Source organism: Mycena indigotica (genome assembly GCF_014461135.1).
Source record: "Mycena indigotica strain 171206Taipei chromosome Unknown Mind.scaff0003, whole genome shotgun sequence".
NCBI lineage: Eukaryota > Fungi > Basidiomycota > Agaricomycetes > Agaricales > Mycenaceae > Mycena > Mycena indigotica.
Genome location: NW_023503002.1, coordinates 3,750,341 through 3,763,239, shown reverse-complemented (window position 1 = coordinate 3,763,239; position 12,899 = coordinate 3,750,341). Strand labels below are relative to the sequence as shown.

The following is a 12,899-nucleotide window of genomic DNA, read 5'->3' as shown; positions in this document are numbered from 1 at the left end:
CCCGCCAAAGCGCGGGTACCCGCACCCGCCGCCACGGGCCCGGGCCATCGGCGGGGACGGGTACGGGCCACCCCGGATTTACCCGCGGGTGGCCCGTGACGAACACTAGTCTTTCCGACTCTCCGGCGGTGTCAAAAGCGACCCCCACAACGAACTCGCCTCACGACGCACGGTCAGACTGCGGACACCCCAGATATTAACTTCCAGGCTCCTAATCCCAAACTCCCACGCCTTCGCCACCGCGACCGCGGTCCGCCGGGCCAGATCATGACTGCTTATCGTCTTCTGATTCTCAGGCTGGCTCCAACCTCTGCTTCCGATACACACGCGTACACAGACCGCCACTGGGCCCAGCCCAATTGTCCAAATTGACATTGCTTCTCTTTGTCGGTATCTCGCTATTTCTGTTTCATTGCTCACCAGACCACCCAGAAACAATAAGCCCGTGTCCGTTTAAATACCGCGGGCGGTGCGACATGGCACTCTGCCAGTGGATCGCCATGCCCCAGCTCCTCGACATGCCGGAGGAGCTCCTCGAGCTAGCTTTGTCTCGCTTGTCATTTCGCGATCTCATCTCCCTCACCGCGACCAACCGTGCACTGCGCACATTTATCCTCTCCACGTCCATTCGGCTCCAATACCAGTTTTACCTCGAATGCTTTGCCGTGCAAGAGCAATTGCCCGCGGGCCCCGGGCCAGACCCGCCAACCGCGCGCCAGCTGGAGCTCCTCATTGAGCGCGAGCGACGCTGGCTCAATTTAGCGCCAGCGCAGACGGCGATGCTGCGCTGGCCGGGAGACATGGAAGCACACGTGGTCCCGGGGGGACTCGTTTGCACGTCCGGGTTTGATTCCCAGGAACAATCATCGTGGAACGAGGAGAAGTTCGACGAGGATTACGGGGTGAAACTCGTTACCACGAGGGTAGCAGCAGTAGCCACTCCGGGCCCACAGCGCGAGCTGCAGCGGCGGCTCGAATGGGCCGAATGCACCCTCACCTTCCATCTCGCGGCGATGTGCGTGTCCGAGGAGGAAGACTTGATCATCGTCTTGGAACAGTTGCGTCATCCTTGCCCGCTATTACCTTCATTACCTGATTCATTGTAGTCTACCCGATTTAACGAATGAGGTGTTGGTGGCGCAGCTCCGTTTCCTTTCGCTCTCGACAGGCCTCCCGCATCCGAGCGGGGCACAAGCTACCATCATTCTCGAAGAATGTACATTATCGCCGGAATTCTGGGACCGTACGCCGCTCGGGAGAACGAGCTCAATGCAGCGCGCTGGTAGCACGCTTGCGGTGATTGTTTTCTGGTATGAGACTCCTGGCAACGAGGTCCTACGGCTCCACGTGCTCGACTGGCCGAGCGGTAGAGATATTATTGTACGTTGACGTCAATGGTCCATAGACCCACAGTCGCGTACAACTAACTCATCTGGCTGCAGAGACCTATGGAGTGCAACGTACCCGTACTCGCCTTCCTCCGCCCGGACGTGCTCCTCATCGCCCACGCCTCAGAGGCTTCAAGTTGCCTTAAGGTTGTACTAATTCCGCCGCTGGAAGCGGAGCCCGTGGCAGTGAAGCCGGTGGCCAACTTGGAGTTCCCTCTATTTGATGGCGATGTGGCAATGGAGACAGAGTTCTGCTTCTGCCGACCAACAGCATCTCTCGACCGCGCTGCCCGCTTCCCATCACGCGATGATGATGCCGAGCTGCGTTTCCTTCCACGTCACCGCGATTCGCTCCTGTTCATCACATACCGGGTCGATTTATATACGGGGGGCATAATGTTTGAACACACGCTGATTGTGCGGGTAGACAAGCTGCTTGCCGTACTTGCAGCCACACCGTCCACAGCCGTTTTTACGCCGGACGCCTGGCTCCCGCAGTGTGCACGCTGGATAGATCCCGCGCCGTTCTTGCCGCCGGACGACGTGCCGTTGTGCGCCTATACCTGGCACCTCCAGCATCTCGCCGACTCCGGGCAGCGCGTCGCCGGGTTTCAGAACCCGGAAAACTTCATGGGGCCCGTCCCGCTTCTCGTCATCGATGCTAACCCATGGACAGTCGAGCTCGTACAGCGCGCCGCCCGGGCGTCCACAGCTATGTACTCAGGGCCCAGTATAGGTCCTGATCCGCCGATCTGGCGCCGGCTCGGCATCCTGCCGGGCATTGAAGCCGACGGCACCCTGCGCACCGAGAGCGGCGCCGTCCTGCGGCTCGTACTCCCCAGCGACCCCGTCACTGTGGTCACGCAGGATGCATTCAACACGTTCGCCGACCCGCCCACACAGTCCGCCCTTGCGTATGTGGAGATCACGGCCCCCGCGGCGGCGGGATATGACTGCCAGTTCTTGTATATGAACAACGAAAGCATCATTATCAGTGGGCCAGAGGTGCATTTTATGCTATTCACATTTGAAAGCTCATATTTTTCCAGGATGATCCGGAAACAGCTTTGGTTCTGTACTTTGGGTGAGAATTTATAATGATGCAGGAGGACCTGGATCTTCAACAGCGGGGGATTTGTTGAAACAAGGATTTCTAGGAAGTACCTTGATGAATGGATAAAAAACTAGTCCAGATTGAAAAAAAATTGCTCTGTTTTTACAAAAAGTTTATCTTTTGCTGAGTTGGAAAGGTGCAGCAAAACTTTTAAGTTTCTTGCAGGAAGAAAGAACATCTTTGTGCAACGACAAAAGACAGAAAGAAAGAACATCTTTTTGTGCACTTTCTGTGTCATTGAAATGAGTTCTTTGTGTGGCCAAAAAAGGAAGTTTGAAAGAGGGGCATTTCCAGGGAGCTTCAAGTTTTCATTCGCTCAAAAAGGTCACCTTTTTTAGTAGACAGAAAGACATGCAGAAACGTCATATTTTAGATAACCTTTCATGAGCAGAGAAAGATGATTTTTTTTGTAGCTGAAAGGGATGCAAAATGTCAGACTGCGGGTTGGGCCATGCAAGGTCCTCTCCTAAGAACGCGCGCCCGGAACGGAACAGACAGATATTTGGGCCCGCGAGTATGGCAAGCAGGGTAGATCAAAGCTGAAAGGGCCCGTTAACTCGGTCCCTTGTCGTCAGTAATGGTCGAAGGTTCGAATCGGGTCGTGTCGGGCCCGATAAGTCGATGGCACCTCCTTGCATGGAGTAAGGTAGTTCTTCAGACGATCTAAGCGATAGAGTACATGGTACACTATCGCGCCTTATATACGCGGGCCCGCAAAGGGGGTAATCGGACACCCTGGCCCTGTCAGGGGAACCTCCCTTTCGGCCCCTCGGAGACGATTCCAATTCCGGTCCGACTCCGGCTCCGACTCCGGTGATCGCATCACCGCCTCCGTCAGGCGCATCGCCGCCCCCGCCTGGCGATCCCCCTGGGACCTGGCCTGCGACATGGCGCAGGCATACTGCACGGAGCAACGATCAACCTTGGCGCGTCAAGAGCGCAGTATATAGTTCCGCTACCTAGCAGGCGGACCCTTAGAGTTTCTTCTCTTTGGATCCTCCCCTGCTAGGTCAGCCTCACTTGTATTTGCTTACTTCTATTCACTCTTTGGATCCTCCCCTGCTAGGACCTTGATCTCAGGCCTCCGGGGTTGCCCTTACAGCAGAAGAAACTCTCTACGGGATCAACCGGACAAGATTGCTAGGTTCGGCGCTGACTCAGGCTCGGAATACGAGTCCGTTCCGCCCTCGTCACCCCCCCTACCACTTGTCCCCTCCTCCTCTGTCACTCCTGTCATCCCCGCACCTGTCATGCCTTCCGGAGCTACTCCTGACGCTGACACTCGGCTGGATGCACTCGAGGCGAAAATCGACCGCCTAACTGAGGCCCTTACTCTTCTCACCACCCAGGCTTCCGCTGCCGCTGCCGCCGCTAATACTGCTGGCGGACCCCAAACAACACCACCCCCGGAGACGTCGATTCCGACTCCGACTCCGGTTCAGGGCGGTTCCGAGGCCCTTTTTGGCGACATCAACCTCGCCTCAAAATTGGTCTTGCGACCAAACCCTCCGTTCACCTTCAGCGGCGATCGGAAACGCGGCCGCGCGTTTCTCTATGCGGTCCGCACCTACGCCCGCCTTGCCCCTGAGGCCTTCGTGGTCAACGGAGAGGCGAGCGAGGAAAAGGCCGTCCGCTATGCCATGTCGTTTATGGCAGAAGGACCCGCTCAGCAATGGGCGGAGCGCCACGGAAGCAAAGCCCCGTTTCCGTTTCCGTCCTGGGGCTCGTTCGTTTCCGAGTTCCGACTCCGGTTCGTCGAGGAGAATGAGCAAGATCATGCTCTCTCCAAACTGGAGACTTCCGCCTATCACATGGGCACAAAGGATGTCTACCAGTACACCGACGACTTCGAGGACCTAATGGACCTCGCCGGATTCGAAGACGCGTTGGTCAAGGTGACCAAGTTCCGCCACGGACTTGACCCCCTGATCAACAACGGAATCACGTCCTCGAACGACCCCCCGGACCTCCGGGACTACCTTAGCTGGCGCACCCGGGCCTTCCGTCAATACGAGGCCCTGGTCCGGGCCAAGCTGATCAAGTCAGCCGCCCCCAAGACGCCTGGCGGTTTGATTCGGACTCCGTTTCCGGTCAACCGCATCCCGGCTCCGGCCCCTTTCCGCCCGGTGGCTCGGGTCGTGCCACCCGTGGCCCGCGCCCCCCGCTCCGGCGCCTCCAGCTCCCGTCCCCATGGAGTTGGATCGCACTAGGGCTCGGGGTGCCCCTCGTCGCGCCTGCTTCAGGTGCGGCGACCCAAACCATCTCGCCCGGGATTGCCCCCTCCCCGCGGACGTCCGCTCAATGGACATCCTCGACGAGGTGATCCAACAACTCGGTGACGAGATGTTAGCGGAGTTGATCGCCCGCTACTCGGACACAGCTGCGCTGCCGGAAACAGTCGCGGAGTCGATGGCCGGAGAGGATTTTGTCCCCGCGACGAGTGACTGGTGTGCCCTCGTTCGCGTCCGTAAATCGTTTCGCTTGTTTGTATGACGAATCAATTCCTTTGCCCTACAACGAGCCTGAAACGAAAGACATACCCTCCCCGCCCCCCGTTTCGACTCCGTCTCCGACTTCGCCCGCGACTCCGGTCATCGTCCTTCGCCGCCTCACTGCCTGGGAAAAGAAACTGCCCAAGCAGTACACTGTCGCTGCTTCCCCTGGAGTGAACTCCCTCCACCTCCCGTTGGAGCTAGAGTCCACTACCAGCGCGCTTAAGCTCTCGCTCTCTGGCCTGGTTGACTGTGGTGCCACCTCCGACTTTATCGACACGAACTATGTCGCTCGGAATGGCATTCCGGTCCGCACCCTGGCGCAACCGATTCCGGTCTTTAACGTTGATGGCACTCCGAACGACGCCGGCTCCATCAACCAGATCGCGGACTTGGTCTTACGCTACAAAGGCCATTCCGAGCGCGTTCAACTCGCCGTCACTCATCTTGGTAAACAAGACCTTATTCTGGGGTACTCCTGGCTGGATTCCGGTCTTTAACGTTGATGGCACTCCGAACGACGCCGGCTCCATCAACCAGATCGCGGACTTGGTCTTACGCTACAAAGGCCATTCCGAGCGCGTTCAACTTCGCCGTCACTCATCTTGGTAAACAAGACCTTATTCTGGGGTACTCCTGGCTGCGGAAGCATAACCCGGAAATCAATTGGGAAACCAAGGAGGTCAAGATGACACGGTGCCCCCGCGGTTGCTCCACTTGCCGCGAGGAAGAACGCGTTGAACGGACTGAGCTACGGCGACTCCGGCTGCTCCAGAAGCGACTCCGCTCCGGCCCGTTCCCCTCGGTCTGCGCCATGGACCTCTCTGGGCCTGACGACGGAGACGATTCCATCCCCGGTGACGACTCCGCCCTGCCTGATCTGATGCCGGACTCCGACGACGATGAAGACGATGGTCAGCTTGAAGATGGTGACCGCATCTTCTACACCTCGTTCCGCCCCTCGGAGGAGATACGCGCTGGCAGTACTGTCTCACAGCGCCTGGCCGAAGCCTTCGCCAGGAACTCCGCCCCTCCGCCCTCCGAGATCCCGGACTGGGCTAAGGAGTTTCAGGACGTCTTCAACAAGGAGTCCTTCGACACGCTACCGGAGCGGAGAGCCTGGGACCACGCCATTGAACTCGTCCCCGACGCTAAGCCCACCAACTGCAAGGTGTACCCCATCTCGCCCCTCGAGCAACGCGAGCTCGACGCTCTCATCGAGGAAGGGCTTTCGACGGGCCGGATTCGCCCCCTCCAAGTCTCCGATGGCGTCTCCGGTCTTCTTCGTCAAGAAGAAGGACGGCGGACTCCGCTTCGTCCAGGACTACCGTGCTCTCAATGCGATGACTGTCAAAAACCGGTACCCCCTTCCGCTGATCAACGACCTCATCAACCGGCTCAAAGGCGCTCGTTACTTCACCAAACTCGACGTCCGTTGGGGCTTCAACAACGTCCGGATCAAGGAAGGTGACGAGTGGAAAGCGGCTTTCCGGACTAACCGAGGCCTGTTCGAGCCCTTGGTGATGTATTTCGGCCTGACAAACTCTCCCGCGACGTTCCAAACGATGATGAATGACATTTTCCAGGACCTCATCCTCTCCGGAGACGTCATGATCTACCTTGACGACATCCTGATCGCCCATTCCGACCTCCGGAAACACCGGCAGATCGTTCAGGAGGTCTTGCAGCGACTCCGAGAGCACAAGTTGTACCTCCGAGCGGAGAAGTGCGACTTTGAAAAATCGTCAATTGAGTACCTCGGAGTCATCATCTCCCACAACCACGTCGAAATGGACCCCGTCAAAGTCGCAGGCGTCTCCGCTTGGCCGACTCCGGAAAACAAGAAGGACATTCAGCAGTTCCTTGGGTTCGCTAATTTCTACCGCAGGTTCATTCGGGACTTCTCGACCCTTGCGCGCCCTCTTTTTGTGCTCACCAAGAAGGACCAGCAATGGACTTGGGGCGACGCGGAGGCCTCCGCGTTCCAAGCGATCAAGGACGCAGTCACCTCGGAACCGGTCCTGGCGATTCCGGATGACGCACGGCCTTTCCGACTTGAGGCGGACAGCTCTGATTATGCGACGGGGCGGTTCTTTCACAATCCGCCCCGGACGGGAAGTGGCACCCTGTAGCATTCTATTCCAAAAGCTTAAATGATGTCCAGCGCAACTACAAAATCCACGACAAGGAGATGCTGGTGATCATCCGCGCACTCGAGGAGTATAGACACTTCCTCGAGGGCGCCGCCATCCCGTCGAGATTTGGACTGACCATAAGAATCTGGAGTACTTCAGGAAGACGCAGCACCTCAACCGGAGACAGGCCCGCTGGTCCCTCTACCTCTCCCGGTTCGACTTCACGCTGCACCACAAGCCCGGCCGCGACATGGGCCGACCTGACGCCCTCTCTCGGAGACCAGACCACGGAATCGATTCCGACAACTCCGACGTCGTCCTTCTGCGGCCCGAACTCTTCCATGTCCGCGCTCGAAGGCGTTTCCGTTTCCGGCCCTGGTTCTGAACTCCTTCGCGACATCCGCGATGCCCTCTCCGGTGAGCCTGACCTGGAGGAGCCCGTCGCACTAGCGGCCCGGCAACTCCTAAAGGTCCAAGGTCAAGCTCGAGGCCCCCGCTCCTCGCGCTCCGACGAGTGGGCTGTCTCCGGTGGTCTTCTTCACTTTCGTGGGAAGATTGTCGTACCTAAGGATAAGGACCTCCGGAGACGCATCATCGAGCTCTGCCACGACACTCGAGTTGCCGGACACGCGGGTCGCTTCAAGACCTTGGAGTTGGTCTCCCGGAACTACTGGTGGCCTCAGATGTCTCGCCATATTGGCCGGTACGTCGCGACCTGTGACTTGTGCTGTCGCACCAAAGCACTCCGGAGACTGCCCCACGGAGAGCTGCACCCGACGGAAACGCCCCCAGAGCGTTGGCATACCGTCTCCGTCGACTTCATCGTCGAGCTTCCGGAGGCCCATGGGTACGACGCGATCATGGTCGTCGTCGACACCCTTGGGAAGCGTGCCCACTTCTCGGAGTGTCACACCACGGTCGACGCAGTAGGGGCGGCTCGCCTCTACTACCGGAATGTCTGGCGCCATCACGGGACTCCGGAGAAGTACGTCTCCGACCGCGGCTCGCAGTTCATCGCGGACTTCACCCGAGAACTCTGGCGTCTAATCGGCATCAAGCCTGCCACGTCCACCGCGTACCACCCGCAGACAGACGGTCAAACAGAGCGCGTCAACCAGGAGCTGGAGCAGTACCTGCGGATCTTTACCAACTATCAGCAGGACGACTGGGATGAGCTGATTCCGGCCGCGGAGTTCGCCTACAACAACCACGTTCACTCCTCCACGCAACAAGTCCCCTTCATGATGGACACGGGACGACTCCCGCGATGGGCTTCGAACCCGGAGTCTGTTCCGCTATGGAGTCCGTGAACGAGTTCCGCGACCGGATTGCCACTGGTGTTGCCGAAGCCAAGGCCGCTCACTAAGGCCAAAGAGGAGTACAAGCGCTACTACGACCGGAGACGCACTCCGTCTCCGGAGTTTAAGGTTGGCGACCGTGTTTGGCTGGATGCCTCTGACATCAGGACGACTCGCCCCTCGGAGAAGTTCTCCCACCGCCGCCTCGGACCATTCAAGATAGTCGCGGAGATCAGCAAAGGTGCCTACAAGCTCGACCTCCCTCCGCGCTACTCGAAGCTCCACCCGGTCTTCCCCGTCGTCAAGCTCGAGCTCGCCCAAGACGACCCCTTCGACGGACGCCCCGGCTACGACCAGCCCCCTCCGGACCTCGAGGACGGAGTCCCGGAGTGGGAAGTAGAGGAAATCCTGGACGCAAGGGTGAGGTATAAACGGCTGAATTACTTCGTCAGATGGAAAGGCTACGACGCGTCGCATGACCAGTGGGTCCGCTTCGACCGCGTCTTCGCCCCGGAGAAAATCGCGGAGTTCTATCGTAAGTACCCTGGCAAACCACGGCACATCGCCTCTGCAACCTTCGACTCGATTCCATTCCGGTCTATGCGTCGGGACGCCGCATTCAAAGGGGGGGGTGATGTCAGGGGAACCTCCCTTTCGGCCCCTCGGAGACGATTCCGATTCCGGTCCGACTCCGGTGATCGCATCACCGCCTCCGTCAGGCGCATCGCCGCCCCCGCCTGGCGATCCCCCTGGGACCTGGCCTGCGACATGGCGCAGGCATACTGCACGGAGCAACGATCAACCTTGGCGCGTCAAGAGCGCAGTATATAGTTCCGCTACCTAGCAGGCGGACCCTTAGAGTTTCTTCTCTTTGGATCCTCCCCTGCTAGGTCAGCCTCACTTGTATTTGCTTACTTCTATTCACTCTTTGGATCCTCCCCTGCTAGGACCTTGATCTCAGGCCTCCGGGGTTGCCCTTACAGGCCCCTCCTCCTCCTCCTCTCTCCCGTTCCTGGCCGCAGAGGGGATGGTCGGACATCCCTTGCGGGCCAGGCGCTACTCCTAACCTCCTAGCACTCCTCCCCAACCCCTGGTGTCGAGTTGGGCTCGGCAACGGCTCGATGCGTTGTTCTCAGTCACATGCTTCTCCGAGTCACGTGTGTGTTCCTCCTACTGGGGCGCATGTTCCCCGTCGTCACGTGCTGCGTGTTATGGGCCCGTGGTGGCCCGACACCAGCGCCGGAGAGTACGGGCCGGGTCTTATCCATGACACAAAATGCCAAAAAGTAACTATTTTTTTTTCTGTTTCCATTCAAATGAAATATATTATTTCTTTTGCACGAAAATATGGATTTAAGTAGGTAATTTCAATTCACCTTTCTGTTGGGAAAGAAATTTTTGGATTTGCGGCGCCGGTGTGTTTATATCCATCCAGATACACCGCCCGAACCCATCACAAAACAAAGATATCAGTACACAAAACAGTCGAAGCCCACTGTGACGTCTACCGCCAAAACTCCTTCCTGCGGCGGCCCATCTCGTGATCCCACACATTCTCCGTCTCCATATACCCAGGCTGACTGCCTAACAGGTTATGATATATCGTCGCGCCGCCCGCCTCGTCCCAATGCATGCCGTACGCCGCAACGACCGCGCCAACACCGTCCCAGAACACATCCTTCGCGAGCATGCGCAGGATCTTCAACTCCGGAACGCTGAAGCAGCTGCAGTTGAACACCTCCAGTCGCAGGCTGTCCACATCCTGTGCTTCTGCCGGTGGTTGGACAAGTTGTGTCCTCCGCCGGCGTGCAACACGGGCCTCGAGGTAGCATATAAGCACTTCTACGAAGCGCGCGTTGTCTCGCTCGAAGTACGAAATCGTCGCCGCAGGCGGGCCAATCAGCGGCGCCAGCCAGCCACCCGTGCCGAGGTTAATGCCGTTCAGCCTTAGCGAGTGTAGCGCCGGCAGGAGCGCGCCGTCCGCCTCCGTGTCGTGCAGCATCGCCCAGAGCAGGCCAGACGGCGGGGCACCAACAATAGCAAGCGTCTCCACGCTCGGGATCCGCGCTGCAAACTGCCGCCAGAAGCCCTCTGCGATCATGTGCCAGTTGACAAGCACAAGCCACTGCAGGCCGGCGAGCGCCGCGTCAGTGTCGAACACGGCGGTGATGATGCTGCACATGTCGCCGTCGGGCAGGGAAAGCGTTTCCCATACGAGGCAGACGTCGAAGCGATACTGGCTACTCGCCCAGGCCTCCTTGAGATGCCGCGGCGAGAAGGCGAGTTTCGCGTTCTGAAAGTAGCCGGGCAGGGGCGAGTGGGTAGGAAGCGCCCCGCGGACGTTTTGGTCCGTTCCGTAGACCGACTCGAGTCGCATCGAGCGTGGCTGGCCCACCAGCGCGAACAGCGCCAACAACAGCTGCTTCGTCTCTGTCACTGTATCGAGTTCGATCTGCACTTCCTGTAGTTTCGGCAACATGAGTGCGCGCAGTAGCTTGGTCGCATTGGCAGGTTGTTCGGTACATAGGCCCAGTCTATTCAGACTCGGAAGGCACACTTTTCTGGGATAGTCGTCTGCTTCATACAACGCCAGGTAGCCGATGGACAGCTCCTCCAGGCTGACCATCGGATCTAGGGCGTTGGCGACACGATCCCACGGGTCATTCCACGAGATCTCGTCCAGTCGCAGCGAAACTAGCTGAGGAAGTGCAGGGAGAGACGCAAACAGCCGAGAACCCTTGCCGATGGCCAAATCGCGCAGCTTCGGGTATGCCTCAACGCCATGAGGGAAGACGAAGTCGGCGTCAATCACACCCCAGAGCCAGTCATCATGGTTGTCCCGAACGGCGAGGGCCTCTAGCGCAGGAAACGGCCCCGCAAGCAGCGCTACAAGGAGTTCCGTGGCGTGTATCGTGCAGTAGAACGTCAGGTCGATGCTTGTTATGCGCTGAGCCAGAGCTAACACCTCTGCGATCCGCGGGGCCGTCTTCGAAACATTCGGACTCCAGCCCGTCAGGTCCGCCTCCACCCGCAATGGCGCCGACATGGCCCGCTCAAGGCAGCATTCCATCCACGCCCGCGACGAGCAGATAACCTTGCCCCATAACTGTGGGGAGGCAAGCGCAGTCTGTCGCCACGAAGCGCAGACCTGGCTGCACGCGACCCAGGATATGTCGTTTGGCAGGCACTCCTCCGACAGCAATAGGAAGATGTGCGCCAGCAGCTCGGGCGGGAGGCGATTGACCGGCCTGTTGGGGTTGTGCGCTGGATCCGCGGGCGGGCGGGGCGGCGTTTCGAACGAGATGATGGACTTGGGGGAGCGTGTAAAGCTGGGTGGGGGAGGGGAGCGCGTGTAGAGGCGGGCGAAGGATGACGACGGCGAGGGCGGGTGCTGCAGCTTGGAGCGCCGGCCAAGCACGCCGGGCGGCAAAAATTTGCCCAGCAGCGTCTTTGTCTGGGCCCATAGGCCTGGCGTTGTCTATAGTGAGCCGCGCGTGGACACAGAGGGAGCAGGAAGACGTGCTTACGACGGGGAGCGCGCGTCGCGGCCTTCGCATTGCTGGTGGTCATGGCGGAAGAGAAGCACCGGCTCGCAAAGTTCTCATGTCAACACCGCCATCGGTGGCGATTAGCCGCAGGGACATTCGGCGGGGAGTCGACCATCACCAAGGGGGAGGCGTGGGGGTCGTCATTGAGTCTTCAGTGGTCAATAGCCACATGAGAAGCATTTTGGGGATCTGAGAGCAAAGCACCGTCGATAGCCGTGACGTCACGTCACACGGATCTCGAGACGACCGCATTTGATTTATCCGATAATCATTGATTATCGGACGGGATCGATATCATGCCTCGTTTGGAAACAACCAGGACAATGTATACTGTTCAACAAGGGGGGTTCAAAATTAGGGTCAGAAAGTTTTTTCTGACCCTCTGGGGACCCCTGATATTGAAGTTAACTAAGGCTTTAAATAGTCAAATATCATGGAAAAAAAAGCCAATACACAGATATTAGTTCAAGAGGAAATTGGGTAATGAGATGAAGATAATTGACCATAAAACTCTCTTCTTGCCATACTTAACACTTACAGTCTTTTGATGCGGTCAATTTTCCTTCTATCAAAATTTGGAGTTTAACCCAGACTTATATGAGATATTGTACTTTGGCTGTACTTCATAGTGCTATAATATGTTGGAGATGGAGCCGTGCAGGTTGGCAGGTAATTTCCTATTTCATACTACCCCTTATTACCAATCATATGTGGACCTTCCCTGTTCTTTAGCTCTTATCCCCCAATATACATATTATTGTCACAAACAGAGCTTGATCAAATGATGGGTCAACTGAATGGGTGATCAAGTGATGGCTCTGTTGAACAAGGTAAAGGGAGGATTCATAAGATGGTAGGAGTTTGTTACCAGTGTGATAGACTCCCAATGGGCCAAACAGGTAGGTGTGTTTGGTATAATCAATA

At 57.8% G+C, this 12,899-nt stretch overlaps 2 protein-coding genes across 2 annotated transcripts; one reads left to right on the top strand and one right to left on the bottom strand.

Annotated features, from left to right (window-relative positions):
* Positions 1–500: 500 nt before the first annotated feature.
* MIND_00385000 (uncharacterized protein) lies at positions 501–2,476 on the top strand (the record flags this gene model as incomplete). The annotated part of the gene is made up of 4 exons (XM_037360681.1): positions 501–1,057; positions 1,107–1,380; positions 1,443–2,393; positions 2,438–2,476. The coding sequence occupies 4 exons, from the start codon at positions 501–503 to the stop codon at positions 2,474–2,476; spliced, it is 1,821 nt and encodes a 606-aa protein (XP_037223566.1).
* A 7,455-nt stretch (positions 2,477–9,931) lies between these two features.
* On the bottom strand, positions 9,932–11,997 carry MIND_00384900 (F-box domain-containing protein; the record flags this gene model as incomplete). The annotated part of the gene is made up of 2 exons (XM_037360680.1): positions 9,932–11,895; positions 11,955–11,997. 2 exons carry the CDS (start codon positions 11,995–11,997, stop codon positions 9,932–9,934), a joined length of 2,007 nt encoding a protein of 668 aa, XP_037223565.1.
* Between the last annotated feature and the right edge of the window lie 902 nt (positions 11,998–12,899).